This window comes from Apostichopus japonicus, chromosome 8 (genome assembly GCF_037975245.1).
Source record: "Apostichopus japonicus isolate 1M-3 chromosome 8, ASM3797524v1, whole genome shotgun sequence".
In the NCBI taxonomy this organism is placed as follows: domain Eukaryota; kingdom Metazoa; phylum Echinodermata; class Holothuroidea; order Aspidochirotida; family Stichopodidae; genus Apostichopus; species Apostichopus japonicus.
The window spans coordinates 1,130,766-1,152,110 of NC_092568.1; the positions used below are offsets into that span (position 1 = coordinate 1,130,766).

Below are 21,345 nucleotides of genomic sequence, written 5' to 3' on the forward strand. Positions count from 1 at the left end.
ATTAAAACATTTGACAACAAAATATGGCTGTCGGGAAGAAATGAGAGTTCCCATGGCAACTGCACATTTCAAAGTAATAAGCTGACCTAAAAATTCAGACTTGCAACTAGTAGTCCTAGTAACTTTCCTGACAGGTTAAAGAATTGATACGTACAAATTTATCCTATTAAGATTTTCAGAAATCAAGATAAGGATCTTTGATGTATTGAAAAGGAATGTTTCACAGACAAACACACTAAGAGATCAAAATCAATTAACATGAATCAATATATGTCAACATGGATCCATAAACATGGCATTACTGCAAGTGCCAGCCAGTTGGGACAGTTTTTCTAATGCTAATACCTCTCTAAACTATCCTCCCATATCATGCTTCAAAGCAGTCGTATTGACAGTACAAACAGTTCCTAACTTTTATCTGATAGAAACACGATATTCATACTGTTCGTACTGACACCACGAGTGCTCTGAAGCGGGACATGACAGTACAGTGTAGAAAAAATTTGTCCCAACTTGGTGCAAGTGCTTCAGCAACCAAAGAGGGCATCAAAGCATATAAAAAAGGAGACATTAGTTAGAAGAGCATGCTACATCTGCACCAAAACATATTTAGGTAAAATTTATCATACTTGAATGTGTGTCTTCATTGGCGTTGCTAACGAGGATTGAAAAATAATGCCACTGCAGGGCTGCTATTTAAGGGTTTGTCAAATGTTTAGAAATGAGTTAATAAATTTGCAAAAACACACTGATCTTGAAAAATGAACCATTCAAATCCCAGTAACAAGCAATAACTTGGACATTTTAAACTGAGGTTCTAAGACAGTGAACAATTGTTTGTTTCAAAGGACAATATCCTTCTCTACTCCCAACCACTCACGACTAACGAATATCTAGTCAGAGTTGGCCCATTACATTTCTCTGCTTGAAATAATTTCAACGAAAAAAAAAAAAAAAAAACTGAAAGTAAAAAAACAACCAGTTCAACTTTTTTGGTTTTGATTTTTTTTTATCAAGATAGGTTAAGAACAACCTTTTGTCCTATGCTACAGAATGATTTAATTCATGAATATGCATGTCATGTCACACAGAAAGCAGTCACAACATCTGGGGGTTTCATCCACAGGCTTGGATTGCATCCTAGCACTTAGTGGTGTAAACATAATGACACAATGCAAAAAAAAAACAACCACCACAAGCATGCTGCCATTCAATGGATTAGGAAAACAGCGATTATTAGATGACTCGCAACGGGCCCACACTGTCTCTCTCCGTGTCGACTGTAATAGTGACAAAGTACTGACATATGCAGCAAGCGGCAGCCGACCTCACCCAGTGGTGACGAGCAGGTATCCATGGCAACCAGAGAACCAAGGGCCATCTATGTGATAAATGAATGTCTGTACTTTTTAGAGAGCAGTTTTCGCCTACCTTCTCCTGATAACTGCCTGGGCGGATCAGGAGTTAATTCAGGTGATCCGTCACTACTGCTTCTAAAGGAAGCCAGGGATCCCTGCGAATCCCAAGAGGCGTTCCTGGCGTCGGACGACGCCCCGCTGCCTAGACTGCTCTTGCTGGCGGACTCTTCGGACAATGCCTTGATGGTGGTTGTCGGGCGCTGTCTGCTGAGATGGTTACCCCCGTGTTGGTACATGCTCTTCGCCCTCGGCTTCTCCTCAGGGTTTCTCACCTGAAAAAGAAACCCCGGTGACACCATAATATTTCGATGGAAGCAAAACAAAACAGACAAAGTTCTGGACTCTGCACATTTTGGGAAATTCATGAAAGACTGAATTTACTGAACTTTTTTTAAAGTTTACTCTCTCACTCGTTCTGAGTTAAGTTTAAGAGATTATTGTTAAAAAAAATAGACTTGTGAGGACTGAAGCTCACAGGTGGGATTAAAACTTGGTTTGCCCTCTGGAAATTTGGGGAAGGGGTGGTAATGGATGTTAAACTTTACTAGTATTAAGACTCCAAAAGTATATTATGGATAATGATTCATTTTTTATATTTTTTATAAATCTCCTTTGAAAGATTAGGAAATGAAAAAGCAATTTGCAGACATGGAACAGACAAAGTCAATGAAAAGAGGCAAAGACTGAATTGGAACAGTTTGGCTTCTTAGAAATAACGAGAGACTATGCGATGATAATGAAATCATTGACAACCTTGCCTTGTATAACCACACAAAAATATGACACAAATTATGAACAGGAAATCAGTTAAGGAACTATGAGGGAGATGATATCATGTGCAAGATTTTACCAACAAGTGAGGTGAGGGTGGGATGGGAGGGGGGGGGGTTGGGTGAGGTTTAAGATGTCTTTTGTTGGGCAAACAATGAAGTGAAAGTATCACAGAAGTATTAGAATACATTATCGAAAAGCGGAATGTGTCACGTTGGATCATGAATTGCTTTGAAAGTATAAAATTACCTATAAACTGAGTCAACAAAATCTAAACAGAATTCTAATTGAAACTTGTTCAGTGGAATGATTTGGTAAGTCATATTTAGTCGTGTCTTTCTGACCATTCACAACCTGAAATGTTGAAACTGTTGTAATATGGTGTAGACTAGTTTTACCTCATGTATTACCTTTTATCTGATTTATCTGATTATCCTTTATAGTGTCATACAGATATGATGGTACTGAAAACAGTGTCACCAGATGGGACTGGCCTGGATGGCTGACATATCTCTAAACTATTTGAATATTAAACGTGGCTACTACAGAAGACCTCTACCATTCTAGAAACTTACCAGCAGACGAACGATGAAAAGAAACCTTCGTGGGACAGTATGAACAAATTTCAAAAGAGCAAATATAACTTTTTAGCTAGATGAAAAGAAACCTTCGTGGGACAGTATGAACAAATTTCAAAAGAGCAAATATAACTTTTTAGCTAGAATGAAATTTGACACTAGTGACATTGTTTTACTTCCATGACAACACTTCAATGACAACAATAGGACAACCTCAAAAATCATATTTCCTCTGCCGCCCCCCTCCCTCCCCCCCCACACACACACACAAGAGAAAGCCAAAAAAAGACATTTCATAATCAAAGTATAACCACATGTTGTCCAAAATTCTATGCTACTAAAAAGGCATATACAGAGACTCATTTTCCAGAACAAAAGCCAAATAGAATTAAAGATGATACCAAAAAGAAGGTTGTCACCACTCACCGGTAAGGACACTAAATTCTGGAGTCCATCTCCTGGGCCCATGTGAGATATGTGGTTGAAGTTGTGCGGCTTGGAGATGACAGGCCGTAAACTCTCACTTGTGCCTCTGTTTTAACATGGCAGAAAGGTTAAAGCAAAACGATGCCAAAAACAAAAACAAAGGTTTACATCCAGATGTGAGAAACCTCTGATGTGCATTTGACATAATTTGAAAAAGGAGCAAACAACTGTCTGGCTCTTTTCAAATTCGAATAAAAAAATAAAAAAATCCTGACAGGATTGTGAGCGTAAGTAAAACCCATACCATGTGTTGTGAGGAAGTTGAGGTACCAGTTGTGCTAAATTTGAACCGTTTGTTTTATATAATAGTCATGATTCAAATGGGACAAATAACAGAGCGAAATTGTACCGGAGACTTAAATTGTCCTCGTCTGCCAAAGTTGATTAAACCGTTCCCAATCATGATATGAAATGGAAAACTAATCAGAATGTTAGATTTATCTTTGACAATATGGAATCCAGAATTTGTTTGTTTTTACTGGGAATGAGAAAACATCCATTTATGATTTTTGTGGCAATGTAATAATTGATAGTTCTGCTTGTTTTTGGTATCTCCTGATATGATCTGGAGGTTTTCATCCTCATATGCACCATTACAATCATTTTTTTTTGGGGGGGGGGAGTAAAGTAAGCATTTTTGTATATTATTTTTTAAATATATGTATATATATTGTGTACATATTTATGATGCTGATGAAGGTGAGATACAAGGTTTTATTTTTGCAGCAAGAAAAAACTGATTACGTATGTTCATCGAAATTAATGAACAGAAAGAAGAAAACCCCTCCACAGAAATGACATGTTAAAATTAAAATTACCAAATTAAAAGATGTGTAAAAACATTGCTTGTAATATATTCAGCGTGACAATCGAAACAAGATAATTTCTTTGTCCCCAGTGCAAATGCTACCTGCTTTGTAAAGAATGCCAAGTAAAATGCCCTGATTTTATTTAAATATGGTGCTGCTCACACGGTATAGTGTTTTCGGTTTTTCTGGTTTCTACCCAAAGTGAATCTTTTTATAGGGTAGTTTTTTTAATAATGTGCTCCCACGACTACTTACCTCCTGCTGTCGTCGTTCCGTTTGGTGACGTATTTGTGTATTCCATTCTGAGGGATGTTCAAAACTGCTTCTTCTGTAGAGACAAACCAGGATAACATTATTGTAATGTTCTGTATGATGATCTAAGAAATACATTCAAAAACCTGAGGCTGCACTTTGAGGTCTAAAGCCATATCAATCGATCAGATGCATTAAATGGCCAAATACTTTTCTTGAGCTGAGAGAAGCCGCTTTCGGGCTGTATCTTGCAGACTTTCCAATCAAAGTATGACTGTGATCCCTCATTTCAACAAAAATTAAGATGTCATAATGTACAACACAAACATAGTAGACAAACTTTGTACCTTCAAAAACATTCTGTACTCTTTAAATTTGGTGAACACAGTTTTACAACTTCAATGATTCAACTTCAAGCTGGCTTTGTGAAGGAGACGAGCAAATTAGTTTGCACCGTTTTGGAGATGAATTTCTTGACTTTTGCAACACTGTGATGATGGTGGTCAAAACCATCAAATGATGCATTGACCGTTTTAGAAGCCAGACTTCAGTACAGGTGTCCCCCGGTTTGTCATTATTTAGCAAGATCAACCATAAAGCTTATGCAGACTCATAAACTGACCACAATGTTGCCCTTTGTCAAAAAAGCCCAGACTTTTCATTGAATGGTTTGGCATGTTCTGTTATGGATTTTGTTACTCTTGCAATGCAGGCATGTTTCTTCCTTCCATTTCCAGATTTGTAAAATTTTCCATAACTGTGTGACCTTTGACCGGTTCAATGCACATATAAATACATACATACATACACGCACACATACATACACACTGAACAGGTTAGTACATCAAGTATCCTGATATTGTCATATTTGTTTGTTTAATTACCAGAGTGTAAGTTCTGGAAGTATACGAGTCTCGGTGCATGTAAGTTGGTATCCACACACAGGTTGAGACCACCATCAGCTGATAACATCTTTGTCTACAAAAACAAAGGAGATGATATTAAAAACAAAACATATTGATAATCTTAATCTTAAGATGCCTGTAGTAGAGTATTAAAGGTGATGAATAATAACCAGCAGAGAAGCATCACAGGGGGTATTAAAACCCACTGTTGACATTACAGTGGGTATTAAAAGCCAGCTGACATTATAGTGGGTATTAAAACCCACTGTTGACATTATAGTGGGTATTAAAAGCCCTGTTGACATTACAGTGAGTATTAAAAGCCAGTTGACATTATAGTGGGTATTAAAACCCACTGTTGGCATTATAGCGGGTAAAAAAGCCCCCATTGGCATCATAGTGGGTATATCAAATGAGCCACTATGCATGTATTCATAAAGGTGTGCTAATGCAGTTGATGTATATCGAGAGGTAATTAACAGCTTGGACAGTGTGCTTGCTACTTTCCATGTCATTTTGTGCTGTTGTTGTTTTTAACAAATAGTCATTCCATCAACTAACATGTGATAATCAACATAGAAGGCGGCTTACAGTACTCAATAACAACAGCTGAATAAGTGGAAATAAGCAGAATGAATGGCCGAGTTATCCTTGTATTATAAAGCACAATACCAACGATAGCAACACCCTTCACGACAGAACGGCAATCCAGGTCAAACTGAGCCTGAAAATTTTGATCTTCAAATTGACCGAGTAAATACACATATGTTGAAGGAAACTGGTGATAGATACACAGCCCTGTTTTGAGAGCGAGAGAAAGAAGGGTTGCAAAGTAATTGGAGCTAAGACATTACTAAACAACATATACTGGTTTCCAATAACCTACATACGTCAAAACACAAAATGCTGACTTACAAACTTAATCGGTATCGTCTGTACCCATTCCATTAAATGGACATCAAACACGTCGACTGCGATCTGGCTGTACACTATCAGGTAAGGGTCATTGAAACCTGTGTGGAAAAGAAGTTCACGTTAGAACACATGTGTTTGGCACCAATTATATCAACAGATGGAGGTAAATAAATAACTTAATCTGTCAAGCTATCCAACCCTCCAAACTACCCTTGGGAGGAGGGGGAGGGACCTGATGGGAGGGTAGGGGATTTCAGAGGGGGTATTGGAAGCCCAGGGAGGGGTGCATATGAATAAAGGCAGCCAAAGAGATGCTTTCAAAAGAGAGTGAACAGGTTTGGAAGGACAAAGCCTGACTCATCTCGGCTTCAAATACTTTAACTGATTATTTTTACTGTTTTCACTGATTATGAAGAATAATAAGTCCTGCATGTCCCAAGTATTTACAGTGATAACTGGCAAATCTTACAAAATCTGAACAGCACATCCTCACACTGCAAAAGGTTCAAGAATTAAAGTTCACATGTATTTAACATTTTACACACAAACTACTACAAAAGGAATTACATTGAAGGGGAAGGAATCAAAGACAATAACTACTGTTAAAATACAAATAATTTCTCCCTTATTTGACATAATATGCTAACAACAATGATGACACTGACAAAGAAAAAAAATCAGGCCAAGAAAAAAAGGCAAATAAATTCTTACAGATAGAGGTTGGTAAAGATGGCCACATAAGTTCTCTTTTCCTGGATTTTTTACCCTGGTGATCAACATAGACACCAAGTCCTGAAAACAAAGATTCAGAGGTAGTGATTATTGTGACATGGCTACCGGAACATTTTACCTCTTAAAATCAAACATTCTCAACTTTATTCTCCTGGATTCAGAAATTCATCGGATAAAGGAACAGACCAAAACTTAGCCATGCAGTAAACTTTACGGTACTCAACTTTTAAGAGAGAATCCCAGAAACAATCCCAGAAATAACTTACTTGTATGTATGTTCAATGATCTTCCCCAAATGTAACTGCCAAGCAGCCACATAAGTGGAAAAGATAACACTTCAAATCGGGAGGTGATCCTTTTCACACCGGGTCGTTAATAGTTTGGACTGTTTTGGGTAATTTTGGGAGACAATTTCACACAGCAAAAAAACTGTGAATTGCTGGATAAAGGTACTTTTCAAAAAAATGAAAAAAATAATAACAACACATCACACACAGGTTACAATCCAAGGCACTCTCATAAGAGAAAAAAAAAGGTATGGCGTTAATTTTAGAGGCATCGTTCCCAACTCACTTGCAAAACAAAGGAGAAATTCCCTGTTTGAGATTTCAATTACACACTGGGCATCCATAGGCGTCGACACTACCTGTGCCAGGTCGGGATCTTCGTCCACAACGATTAATTCTAAAGACGCAAAAGAGAGAGAGAGAGAGAGAGAGAAAGGGATGACATTCTTCGTAGGGTTTACTTTTAGCAATCTTTCACCTTACTTATCTCGGTTTATAACTAAACTGACACATGAAGCATACTGAATATTGACAGAATTCAAGATATCATTAACAGAATATTTAACTGTCTGTCAAACGAGATTGGTTTTGTCTTGTTTAGAAAGTTAAGCACTTTCACATAACGTATCATCCATGCATGAAGGCCTCTATTTTGTCTCGCGACATGAAATTCACCGTCATGAGCAGATTGTGACCATACATTCGATGTCACAGAGTAAATGAACCTGTTACCTTCGACTTAAGACTGCATAACCCTAAAAATTAAAAATTAAATAAAAAAAGAAGATATTTGTGGGGTAAACTTACGCTGCTGGCCCTCGGCCTCTATACCAAAGATAGTAAATCCTGTTTGGAAACCCACACATAGCCTCTCGCTAACAATCTGCAAGCACTGAACTGGCTTCCCGACTGCTATATCTCGGATCTTTCTGTGCCTATTTTTCGTCATGTTGAATTCGTATACGCATATGCTCTGCTTGACGGCTACGCACAGACCCGTGGTGGAACCCTGCCGTATCCTGCCCGTGGTAAACATGCTGCAGTCGCGTGTGTCCTCTAACTTGACCGATCGTGTACTCTTCTCAAGGATGCTGATTGGGTACAGGTGAACTTTGTGATTCCTACCCACTGTAATAGACAAGAAGGAAACATTACAACTGTGATGGACATTGGTGTCATGATCAAGAAGAAAGAAGAAACTGTGCACAAACTGTTCATCTAATGCTATTATATATATCTATCTTTATATCTATATATGTATTATATATATATATATCTACACACAATGTTACTGCAGCAATGAACCTGTCCTTCTGTTCGTCTATCCGTTTTACATTAAACATGTGTTTTCTGTCACACAGTCCCTGCACATCTGCTGCAGCAATCCAAGCTGGGATCAAGATATTAGGCCCTAAATCTTTATACTTTGTTTAAATATCAAAGATCATTGCTGGTAACTACTTGACAAATATATTTTGTTTTATGATATGTTTTACTGTTTTACTGTTTATCTTTGCTATAATTTTTAATCACCGAACTGGGCCCTGCTAATGTAACTTTATACAGTCTATGTCACAACCTTTTTGCATTTTTGCTATAAATTAATTAAAAAAAAAAACTAAAGGTAACTTAAGCGAACAATATTTTAGGGTATGTTATGTTTTCTTTAACTGTCATGGGTAGGGGGGAACGGGTGTGGTGTGGATGGAGAGAGGGAGGGAGCGAGGCAGCAGGAAGGGTAAGAGGACGAAAGAAGACTTACTACTGACGACCACTAGCTGTTCACTTCTCAACACCTTAACCTGAAAGGTTCTCTTGGGTTCCAGTTTTGTCATCTGACAGGTAGCTTTGTTACCCTCGTTGGTGATCTCCACCTTCCAGAGGGCATCTTCAGTACCAAGGAGGAACCGATTAGAATCTTTAAAATGCAAAAGTTAAGAAACAAAAAAACAATGTCAGAACTATATCACATATGAAATGTTTCTTACTGGTGTTTTAATCCCAAAATAACCATTCTTGTTTTCTTTCCTTTAAAGTCCATTGTGCTTTGAAAGTTTCCCTATAGAATTGGTCCACTACCTTGCACTAATCAGGAATACAGACCCTTAAGATTTTGCAATCTTAATTTGGTCAGAGGTCCCCCCCCCCGCCCTTTACTCCAACCTGTGTTTCCTCATTGGCCCTCAAAAGAAATTAAATGAGAACCCCTGTTGTCCTTCAACCAATTGCTCAGAGATGAGACTTTGTAATCTGTACATCAAGAATGTTCATTCGCTCCATAAATAAAAGCACTACCATAAAATGATGAAATTGTAATTTTTTTTTCTAAGCCTTAAAGAAAAAGTCAGGTTTCTTACTGCCTTTTCTCCCCAAAAAATTAAAAAATCTGACCTATTATATCTGCACACTGGACCTTTGGCAGGGGAACAGGTGGGTTGCTGATGACCTCCTTGACCCTAAAGACTGACCGATCCGCCAACAGGTTCTTCTGGATGATCTTTCGCAACTCGGTCAATGCTTTGATCCACTTGCTCTTCTCCGTGGCATTCTCTGCTAGGAGCAACAGTTGTGCTTTATGGACAGGTGGGTTCAGCTGTGACGCTGATACCTGCGATGCAGAAAGAGAGAGAGAGGAATGATGAAAGGAAACCATAGATATTAATAACAAGGCCAGACGGATACGGAAAACCAGACGCATCGTTGGGAACCAACGTTATAGATATAAATGAACCAAATCTCAGAGGCATTAGAGGCTATACACTTCTTATACATAAATAACGGAACTCCATCAAAGAACTATGCCCCATCTTTTGGAAATTGATACCTACGATTAACACCTCAATATATGAGTTGTCTTTAGCATGTAACTAACACGTATACGGAAACAGCTTCTAGGCTTGTGCTAATGGTTTAGAATCTTTTCACTGAATTTTCCTTATGGTGAAAAAATATCTGATAGGGGTGTCTTGAATTGAATTGAATTTTGCAAATCTTATTAGGAGCAAGAGTTGTGGTCAAAATTACTGTAGAACAAGAAAGGAACATAAATGAAATTGAAAATTGAAATATAACCCTTTTACTGAAAGCTGATAAAAATCAACTTACTATAAATATGCAAGGTATGTGCTTATCATCGGCATGGAAAACTTCACTTTTTTGGACAGATGCTACTTCAAAGTTTTCATCTCTGCAAAAAAAAAAATAAATACAAACTGAATAAATTATCAATGAAAATATCACTTTTTTACCAAAGATTGTCTTTTTAATTATTTAAAATAATTGTTACTTCAACCTTATCAACTCAAGATTATAATCATAATTAATTGTTTTTCACTGACAGATTCCATGCTATACTAAAGGACATGAAACAACCACATATCCCCCCACCCTACCCCCCTCCCTGGCCACATACACACAAAGTTATATGTTGCTTTTATAACGTAACTGAAATTCCACCATACTAACTTTATGAAGTACCATTGACCCTTTAAGCAACATAAGGCTATCGGACAAAATGCCCTTTGTCATAATCTCATAAACAAAACAAATTTCCGGGCTTCTAATTAAGTGAACGAACAAATTAATTTTGTGCAAAATCTTCATAATGTAATCCACATTAAGTTGATATAATGAGTAAGTTGGTCAAAGAGAGAACCCTAACACTATGTTCCTCTCTTACTATCGGTCAATGCTATTCACAACATGAATAGTGTGATAGTGTTTTCTTCAGCCATTGTCATGTGATATTCCTACTGTTATATCATATAAGCCTTCATTGACCAACCTCTCTTCCATATCCTAACACCTATTTGACCTATGACACCGATGGGAAAACACAATCTGTTTCACGTTTCCTCATCTGTAGTTGTGGAGGTTTATTATGATAACATAAACTGTCTGATCGTTAATTTGCTTTCTTCACGGTTGCCATGGAGAATACAGATATTTTTAATACCATATTAGCATTGCTACACACACATCGATATATATATATACATATAAATATATATATATACATATAAATATATATACATATATATATATATATATATATATATATATATATATATATATTTGACCTTCTGACCTGATACTATCCTCATTGAGCCTACCTCATATCTAATACATGTACTACTTTGTTGATTGGCTGGCCGTTACGACCTTGGATGACGTCAAATAGGAAGAACTTGAAGTCACAGACGACAGCAAACTGCCTCATCCAACCTTTCTTGACTCCGCCTGCCCTAGGGATTTTAAGGTATCCTTCGATTGCCGTCCCTATGCCTTGGTTTGGATCAATGCCCTGAGGTTTAGCGACTGGAATTGGGAAAGTAAAAAGAATGATGATTATCATAATAAATTAGAATTTAGCGCTCATACGATATCTGGGTTGAATGAACAACACAGTAGTGTGATCCTCTGGATACATGGTATGCAAGGCACTGGCATCTGACCCCCCCCCCCCACCCTTCCCCAAAAAGAGCAATGGTTACATAGGGACTGAGGAAGTTGGAAGAACACATGACTTGTAAAACCGAGGTCAAAAGTTGGAATCCCATTCTAGCAAGAAACTCTTTTCATGGGTCTCAAATTGTTTATAATTCCACGGTCAATTTTCTATTCTTGTTGTTACATTTTTTGTTGTTAATATTTTCTGAAAAAAACAAAACCAATGATTATTACAATGCAGTGACATCATCCCCAGAGTTATTCCTGTGCCATTTAAAATTGTAACTTGTATTAAAAAAAAAATATCATGAATAAGGACAAAACCCCTGTGGGGAAGAAATTGCAGCGACTGAAAATAGTTCAAACTTACATTGGTCAGCAGGTGCTGGACACACGCTGGATGCTTTCTCTGCACAAGCCACGTGACAGGCTACGTTACAAACTAGAGACAGAGGAGAGAGACGTGAGATGACCGGATTGGTGGAACATTTCATGTATAACACTTCATTCATCCAGTCTTTTTGTAATTTTTGTTAATGAGTTCAGTTAATTCAGAATTCATGTTAAGAATACAAGACTAGCATTAAAGAAACAACATTTGAATGAACAATCGGTAGTTGTCATATTAGATCAAAATACGCAAGTCTAAATGAAGAGGGAAATGTACACAGTTATGGCCTGACGTTAGACTACAGATGTTTTATTTATCATCATTATCGTTGTTATTCGTATTGGATCGGTATCGACCCATATCAGGATTTTCAAAAAACGGTTAACATTGGTGCAAAGAAAGTAAGGTGAACACCAAATGCAAATTTTGCAGTGTTTTTTTAGGTTAAATATCTCAACCGTGTGTTGACCGTGTAACTCACCTTCGCAGAGCATGCCTTGTCTCATTTGACCTAGCATGAGGGAAGTACAGTGACTACATTTTAGAGGGGTGCTGAAATCCTTATATATTAATTTGTGTGCTTTGGGTTTGGGCGGAGACATCGGAGGTGGAACCTTGGGCTTAACCTGCCTCGGTGGTGATTTGTTGTTATTCACCTGAAAAAAGGGGGGGAAGAAAAAGGCACAACAATAAATATACAATGCTATTTACATAGAAAATATGAGCATCAGGGGAGTAGGTGTGATGCATTATTCAGGTCATGGAGGAATGAAATTTTAGCTCAGGATGTGGTCTCATGAAAAACTTTAACTGGGTTGGTATACTGGACAGCTGTTAGGCCTTTGTAAATGAAAAGAGCTAAATAATTCTGGCTTAACAATAATAGATACCAAGTAACTGCTTTCACACCAAAACTGATCTTCAATACTCTGCACTCTACCACACACAGAACGTGCCAAAGCAGAAAAATAACTATTTTCAGTGTTAACGCATTTCACAAATCACAGAAAGTATTAAGAGGATGTTGAAAATGACTTTGTTTTGTCACAGCTTTAAGTTTTGATGAAACACTTGAAAAAGTCTGTTTGGAGCATCAACCGTATAAAGAAAACGAAAAGATCAGAAGCTGTACCACAAGGAGGAAGGGGAAAGGAAGGGGGAGAGGAAGGAGTAGAGGAAGGGGAGATAAAGGGGAGTGGAAAGGGGAGTGAAAGGGGCAGAGGAAGGTGAGAGGAAGGGGAGAGGAAGGGGGAGGAACTTGGGGGAGTGAAAAGGGGAGAGGAAGGGGGAGGAACGTGGTGGGAGACACTCTAGCAAATAAGTTTACCATCTAGTTATTGTACTATAGCTAGATTTATGCATACATGCTGTCACTCCCTTTCCCACCCCTACCCTTTCTCCCCTCCCCCCTGCCCCATCTCTAAGCCCTGGTTCCCATTTATTTCGTGCTTACTGGTTTATTCTCTATTTCTGGTTGGGGTGGTTCGTTAACCGCTGGTTCGTTAGACTTTGGCATTTCGCTCTCCTCATCCGACTGCTGTTAAAAATAAAAACAAATGTCAACGTAGAGGGGGGCTATATAACAATCAATTATTACTGTATTTATTACATCTCTTGATTGAAATGAGTACACTTCTGCTCCATAGATATTCTGTATGTTATTCATGAAAGCAAACTATACCCAGAATGCTGGGAAAATGTATACCAATTAATCAGACAGCAATGAAACGATTGGCCGAAACGTGATTCAAACCTGTGACCAAAGAAATCAAAGTCTGTGTGCGATTCCAGCTGAGCTGTCCAGCCCTGAGTAAGCTTGCTATCCCTGTATACCCATTACATAGTCTGAGGGGGTCCATCAGCAGCCACAATACCTGCCACACTATATAACAAGAGATTACACCCTAGTTTGTTCCCCCCCCCCCCTCTCTCTTTCTTACAACCCAGTAAACCCCTTTTTCAAAAGCAAATCAGCTTTTTGTTCAATAATTCAAAATAAGTATATCATTTCCCTACAATGCATTCCAAGTTTTGTCATTGAACATCAAAAAACAGGTTTTCTTGTGGCAAATATTTCGGTTGGAAATTCTTCATCTCACATGGCTTCAGAAGTATCTTCAAGCCCGATGAAATGTTTTCAAGTTTACCATAGAAGAGCTGACAGCAAAGAAACGATTTTATCTGATAAATAATAATTAATAATTAAATCATAGACAATCGGACTCACCACCGGCGGAACGTTGACGTCACTCTTTAAGAAATCAACAAAGAAATCTAGATTCATTGTTGAGTCTTGCCGGTTTATCGAAGACACCTCTGTAAGAACAAAAGAAAACCAAAATTGTAAAAATGCCCCCAAAAATGAGACAAAAAGGCAGAGAGAAGAGAAATTCAAAGAAGGAATGTTTAAAGTCAAAGAATGAAAGAGTAAAATATTTGATAAAGGCGTTAGAAAGATTGTCAGGAATCTTACAGTATTGATCAAGTTTCCCAATTTTGTTTTGTTTTGAGTATATCCTTTTTATTTTTTAGGTTTGACCATATTTTTCTTTTCACATGGATCTCAACAATTACAACAAATTGCTTGGAGAATGATTGCTGTAATTCATATCTAGAGGCCTATTGAGGCTGTGGGGGGGGGGGGGAGGGGGACTGGCATCAATAGAAAGTACTTATCAATTGTTCTGTTTTTTATTACAACCATTCTGGATAAACTTTCAACTTACCTTGTTTGGACTCTAGTTTATCTTCTAATTCTTTTATTCTCTCTTTGAGTTTCTCATTTTCCAGTTTTACTTCTGTGATTTGAGTTTCTGCCGATGATAATTTGCTATAAAAAGAGAAGGGGAAAGTTCAACACAAAATTTCAACATATCTGTCTAGTCTCCAACCGACTCTTCCAAGAGGTAACCTTTTCGCACAGACCACCTTTAATAACCACCATGAGATAACATGAGCCACCTGTCTCACCCCCCCACCCCCTCTCCCCAAAATTTTTTCCCTCGTTTGAATATTGTCATTTGAAGCTAAAAAATAATGGCCTGGAAGTGTTTCTAAGCTATTAGGAGCTTAGTTAAATGACATTTTAGTGAATTTATGTAGGATATTTGTAAAATTGAAATGTTTCCCTTTAACAACTATGATCTAATTGATCTAGTAACTACCAAAACATTGATCTAGTAATTATCGTTACCTTTATCTATTAATTACCGATACATTGTTCCAGTAATTACTGATATATTGATCTAATAATTACCGACACATTGATCTAGTAATACCGATACATGGTAGGATATATTCCTTGTATTCAGTGCAGTCACTATGCTATGAATTAAAGGGCATCACGTAAAATACAAAATTCTGGGTTTAGATTCATCTCATTCTTACAGCAAAAACAACAACAACAACAAAACAAGAATATTTCTCTGGCAGCTCTTATTAATAAAACAATAAAATCTTGTAGTCTATTCAACGACAAGGAAGCAACATATCATCGGTTTGTCAAAGTAACATGAAACTGCCTTAAGATATATAAAATAACCTCATGTGTAATGCTCTTGTTACAATGACTACATCTCAACATAACCAATGTCAGCATTAACTTATTAAACCTGTGCATGTAAGACTAATCAATGCCATACAATGCACTACAGACATAAACAGGAGGTTGAACCTTAACTTGAATGTACTGAACGAAAGAGTAAGTAAAACTTGTTACAAGCACTCATTAACAGATCAATGCACCTCGTTTGCACTGACCGTTGTGCCCTCCCCACTCCGCACTTTCACTTTACTCTGACGATAGAAACACCGCTCGGTTAGAAACACTCGAACCATCTTGTCTTACCTTTCCGCCGAAGACCGGGCGGCTGACACTTCAGTCATTTCTTTCTGTAACTGTTCTTTGGCAAGCACCTCGCTACGAAGACTGGATTGCAGGTTTAATAACTCCATCTTGTCCATTTTGTGAGATCGCCTCGACTGCCAATTTGCCTGGGTCAATTGACGAAACAGATTCACATGATACGGATGGTAAGTTCACTTTGTAGTCGCCTCAGTAAGTCTTATGTTACAATTGACTTTTTACACAAGTGTAGTAACATCTCCAGGAGATTACAATGTAATCAACCTTTGTACTCTCAACTTGTACATACCACTGAGTCACATTACAGTCAGCTGATATTCCCTAAAAGTGACTTGTGAATGATACCTTACACTTTATTACTGCAGGTACCATTAAACTGAATATAGTCCTAGCCTTTTCTGGATGTAATAATCTGGGCACAAGTGGCTATTACCTTTTTCACACTGACAATACATCATCCATAATGATGAATAACTTTAGTTTACACATCGAGTATTAAAGAAAAAATGAAAAAAACAAAACTGTTATGAGAACACTATATAAAATAGCATAGTACATATAATATATATATATATATATATTCATATACATTAAATAACATATCAATGTCTGTGTACAAAAAGAATTCAAAATCTTTTTTCTTCATTTGTCTTCATTTGATCAATTTGGTTCATATTTTGAGTCACAATCTGTCAGGGTTTTGTAAATCTGCTGAGATTTGGTGTTGGGGGATTTGCAGTTTGATTTAACTGAGAAAACTTCGTTCAAAGCAGGGTTTAGAAAAGAAAGGGTTATTCGAAATGTGGTGCAAGGACAAAACATCCACAAGTTTGAAGGTTTGCTAACTTCATTATAAACAAATGTTAAGCACAAACCTTTCTGTATAAGATTAAACTACATATGACCAGCTAATTCGGAGTAGCTAATCGGTTGTACCCACATGACATCCCTTAGTTAAGCTGAAAGGTATTTCAGTTATCAGTCAATAATTAATACTACACAGCTTCCTCAGGGTGGGGTAAAGAAAAAATGTCCGACATTATTGCAAAAAACAGCTTTTAAAACAAATGCAAAATAAAACTAAGAAATGAAATACAGTTTACCTTTCCAGTACCAGGGGGACCTGGTGCTCTAACTGATTCTAACTCATCTGTCATCTTTGTTGCTAGACCCTGTAAATAACCTCTTGCTTCTTTCTCATCGTTAACCCTTGAGAATAAGAAAGAAAATAAAAAAAAATAAAAAATGAACCATGAACTTGGCAGAGCTGGATTTAATACAAGAAAACAAATCTGGACGTTGACTTCTTTTGCTTTTCCTTCGATGAAACTTCGATACATTTTCCTCATGCGCAACTTACGCTACCGACACCATCTTCTAACAAGCAGCTTATCTGGTAGATAATTGGGTTACATATTGTTGGAAATATGTTACGTCTCTTGAACAATCCTACGGAGCATTTGAAGCATTTTCCTCCGATGAGATTTAGAAAGCACCCACAGATTGGTTACAGCCCTATCACATCTTTACAGTGGAGAGTATAGTTATACGCCATTGTTGATCAGACTCAAGAGTTCCGACAATGGCTGAATCAACAACCCCTGTGCAACGTTTAGCACATGTTAAGGAGATAACAACATTTTCACTTTGCATGCTTTGTACCAAAAAGTGAACTTGGCACAAACAGATGTGATGTCACACATAACATCCAGAAACACTGCTAGGAATTTACCACAAATAATAGACCGAGCAAACAATGGTACCAAATCTGCCCAGACGACTGAAACCCGATAATGCTAAACAGAATGTAGTACAAGGGGTACCCATAATAAAAGAGTTAACCGCCCAGACATGAAAAATTGACCAAATTCTAAGACCTCCTCCAGAATTGTTCATGCCTTAAATGATCCAGAAAGATTGGAGAAAAGACCAGACAAAATTAATTTGACTCACCACTGTATTATTTCTGTAATTTGTGCCTCCCAATGAGCCACAGAATCCTTCTTTTCAGTTATATCTTGAACCTCATCCTGCAGGATTCTGTGATCTCTCTGCAACTTCTCTAGAATAGAAATATTCTGAAGGGAGGAAAAAAACAGAGAACGTAATCAACAGAAGCAGGGTTCTGAATATGAAGAAGGGTACGGTCCAAGTCGCAGCTGGCAGGGGTAAGGGGTAGGTAAATACGAGATAAAAGCGCAGTCTTTTATCATTTTCATAATCTACCTCAGGAAGTGAAGAGTGTAAAAAAAAAGAGTGTAAAAGGCACCCGGTGAGATATTTGTTCCTGGGAGGGGGGGACCCTTGGGGGGCCCTGGGCCTAACCTAGTTCTCAATGTTTCTGACTAATGTTATAATTGAGGAACCATCTCTCAGGGTATACCCGTACCTTCTCTAAGTCTGTCCTTGCTTTCTTGTTCTCTTCCATGAGGACAGCTTTTTCTCGTTCATATTTCCTCTTGATTTCAGAGACCAGATCTAACTGTTCCTGAGATCTCATCTGCTGGTTCCAGTCCGACGTCTCCTGAAGTCGACTCAAGTTCCTCTTCAGCTTCTCCAGTTCTTGGTTATTCTCTTGGATTTGATCTCGAAGACTCTGAAAAGAATTCAAAAAAAGGAAAAGATGTTCCACAGATAGTAACTTTCTTTTAACAGAGAAAAGTAAAAAGGAACAGAAAAATCCCAGCTTATGTGAAAATCAATATCATTAACAGGGAAGGCTGCATGGATAGGCTATAACATATCACAATATTTATACTATATGTAAAGGTGAAAATTCAGTTTCTCTCAGCAAAACATATAAAATCCTGCATCCTTGTTTACCACCCTTACCTCTGGTATTTTAGAAACCAAACATCAATTGTTAAACTGTTTTATCAATTCTTATATCCATTCCTCGACAGAAGTTAAAACACAGACCTGCTCTTCGTTTGCGTGTCTGGACTTGGCTTTAGCGAGGGCGTCTTCCAGTTCGATATCTTTCCTGTTAAGCTCCGCTCTCAATTTCGAGACCTCTGACTGAAGTTCATGGGATGGCTCGGCTGACTGACTGGACTTTCCAACTTCTCTAATCTAAAGATGTAGAACAGATCAAAGCAAAACCAATTAATCAGATATGTCAAAAAGAAAATGGGAAAGCATTATCTTAATCTTAGTTCTGAAGTGCATACCCATCCCTGTCCATGTACCACTCTCTCCACACAACAACTGATTTATTCTTCTGACTTCCATAACCGATATCAACAGAATAAATTATTGTGTATGTTGGAAAGAAAACCAAAAACATTGCTAACATTTAGTATTTAAGGATGGAAGGAATTCCTATCCTTATCATCCATTAGTTTGATTCCCCCCCCCCCACATCCCCCTACCCACCTTTGGCTCCTAATTTATTTTATTATGATAACTTTCAAGTTAGCATAATTGGAGAAATCTCTTTACCACCTTGGCATACTTATCTGTTTCGTGACCTTCAACCCATCTATCTGATCTATTTTTACATTCTCAGATGTCACTCGACATTGATAATCGGTTTCCTGCAATGACATTAAGGACCTGCTCCTAGCATCAAACACGTTTCCTGAATACTATGGCATTCGTCATGTTTGCCTAAATTAATGACTACCAATGGGCAGAGACTAATCGTGCCTTACCTCACAAACGTTTCGTTTGACTCTCAAGATGGATTACGTTTTATGAGCTTTTTATGGGGAACATAGACTTTTCGTTCATATTCTCTATTATTTCTAGTTCATCTTTTGGCTAAAGGGTACCCTTTTTTTGTTATCTAGTTCAAATTTTGATCATGAGGCACCTTTGTAGTTCTAGTTCACCTGTGGTTGTGAGATACCTATATTTATCTCTAGTTCATCTTCCAACCATGAGGGACTTTAGTAGTTCTAGTTCACCTGTGGATGTGAGATACCTATTTTAATCTCTAGTTCATCTTCCAACCATGAGGGACTTTAGTAGTTCTAGTTCACCTGTGGATGTGAGATACTTATTTTTATCTCTAGTTCATCTTTCGACCCGGAGGTACCGTTCTAGTTTAATCTTTTGCTGAAGATATGTTAATATTTGTCTTCTAACTATGAGGTACCTTTGTTACTTCTAGTTCTTCTTCTAATCTTTTCCTGTACTGGTCGCTCTGCTGCCGTAACCTCTTCTCTCTGGCCAACTCTGACTGGACCTCTACAAGCTCCGTTTCATGCTGTTAAGAACATTTTCAAAAACAATTTTGTTATCAAAAAATACATGAACGATTTTTCATGTCATTACTGACGACATACTTCGTGTTCTTATATCGTTGTTCAAATTTCAGTTCAGGTATATAAGAAACATCGTTTCCCTACACTCTAATAGGTGTGACATATATTCATTATAGTTTTTACAAGTTAACAACAAATTCCAACGGTACTCAATGACGACAGAAATATCTCCCCCCCCCCCACCCCCAATATGTTTGCTTTTACCACATCATAATCACTCATGTCACCTCTATACTCTGATATACAAACCCCTACCTAACTGAGGGTTCCTTATCCTTATTTCCCCCCACCCCTTCCATCCATCCATCCCTGCCTCTTCATCCCCTTCAACCTCCTCATCCACTAAAGTTACCTCTTTCTGTAGTTTCTCTGTCTTCCTAAGATCCTGCCTCTTTTTATCCAGCTGATGCATCAAGTTATCGATCTCCTCATCCTTCTCTTTGACCAGCCTCGACGATTTCTGTTTCTCAAGCTGCAACTCAGAATATCTGATGATTCAAGAAACAAGTGACAGAATCTTCAGCAAAAACAGACCACAATCAGATTTTACAATGAAGTGGGGGAGGGGGAGCCCTCGTGGGGCATCATTTTACCGAGAATTACATCATCCAGTTAATATCAGTAAAGTAAAATGATGAACATGATGTACCAGGAGTTTGTAGCGTGGCAGCATTATGCTCGAAAATAAATGCGGGCTTGGGATGATAACTAGGTGGTGATCCCACACTGAGTCTGAAACCTTTAAGTTGAAAGTTGGAGGAGTAGAAAACTAAGGAAAAAAACCTGAAAAAACCCCAAAATGCTGAGGAAATTACATAGAAGAAGAGAGGCAACCTAAATCAAGAAAACTTGATGGAATCATTTATCACACAACTTTCATCTTTGTCAACTTGCAATGATCCAGGGAATTATTTTTCTTGTACCAATTCCTTCTTTGTACACAGCTCTATTCATCTTTTTTTTTTCCCTTGTGAATTTTTCGATGCTACCGATGTCTGTATTGCTTTCCACATCATTTACATGTTCAGATCAATGTGATACCTGTGATGTACGTACAAGGAAATTGTAAGGGAAATGATTAACTAAATGGGTATGCAACTCAAATGAACTAAGGGCCATTGATAGCAAAAAATAGTACTTTTTCTTTCACTATAGATGGATATAAATAGCACCATTATTAATTATATAGTGTTTATACGTCACATTCACACATTGAAAT

At 37.7% G+C, this 21,345-nt stretch overlaps 1 protein-coding gene across 4 annotated transcripts in view; it reads right to left on the bottom strand.

Annotated features, from left to right (window-relative positions):
• Window positions 1-21,345, bottom strand: part of LOC139971200 (serine/threonine-protein kinase MRCK alpha-like) — a 124,285-nt gene that overhangs the window by 11,151 nt on the left and 91,789 nt on the right. For 3 of the 4 annotated variants that reach the window (XM_071977458.1, XM_071977457.1, XM_071977459.1), the window contains exons 14-37: window positions 20,479-20,614; window positions 19,958-20,068; window positions 18,778-18,930; window positions 18,248-18,454; window positions 17,812-17,936; window positions 16,962-17,067; window positions 15,841-15,986; window positions 14,720-14,823; window positions 14,221-14,309; window positions 13,447-13,530; window positions 12,475-12,649; window positions 11,973-12,044; window positions 11,266-11,470; window positions 10,259-10,340; window positions 9,545-9,761; window positions 8,916-9,071; window positions 7,961-8,281; window positions 7,440-7,550; window positions 6,846-6,926; window positions 6,135-6,232; window positions 5,199-5,292; window positions 4,318-4,390; window positions 3,194-3,299; window positions 1,432-1,690 (exon numbers count right to left, since the gene is read on the bottom strand). In XM_071977458.1, the coding sequence (XP_071833559.1) occupies window positions 1,432-1,690; window positions 3,194-3,299; window positions 4,318-4,390; window positions 5,199-5,292; window positions 6,135-6,232; window positions 6,846-6,926; window positions 7,440-7,550; window positions 7,961-8,281; window positions 8,916-9,071; window positions 9,545-9,761; window positions 10,259-10,340; window positions 11,266-11,470; window positions 11,973-12,044; window positions 12,475-12,649; window positions 13,447-13,530; window positions 14,221-14,309; window positions 14,720-14,823; window positions 15,841-15,986; window positions 16,962-17,067; window positions 17,812-17,936; window positions 18,248-18,454; window positions 18,778-18,930; window positions 19,958-20,068; window positions 20,479-20,614 (3,311 nt within the window). The remainder of the gene's footprint in view (window positions 1-1,431; window positions 1,691-3,193; window positions 3,300-4,317; window positions 4,391-5,198; window positions 5,293-6,134; window positions 6,233-6,845; window positions 6,927-7,439; window positions 7,551-7,960; window positions 8,282-8,915; window positions 9,072-9,544; window positions 9,762-10,258; window positions 10,341-11,265; window positions 11,471-11,972; window positions 12,045-12,474; window positions 12,650-13,446; window positions 13,531-14,220; window positions 14,310-14,719; window positions 14,824-15,840; window positions 15,987-16,961; window positions 17,068-17,811; window positions 17,937-18,247; window positions 18,455-18,777; window positions 18,931-19,957; window positions 20,069-20,478; window positions 20,615-21,345) is intronic. The other variant, XM_071977460.1, reaches the window with a different exon arrangement.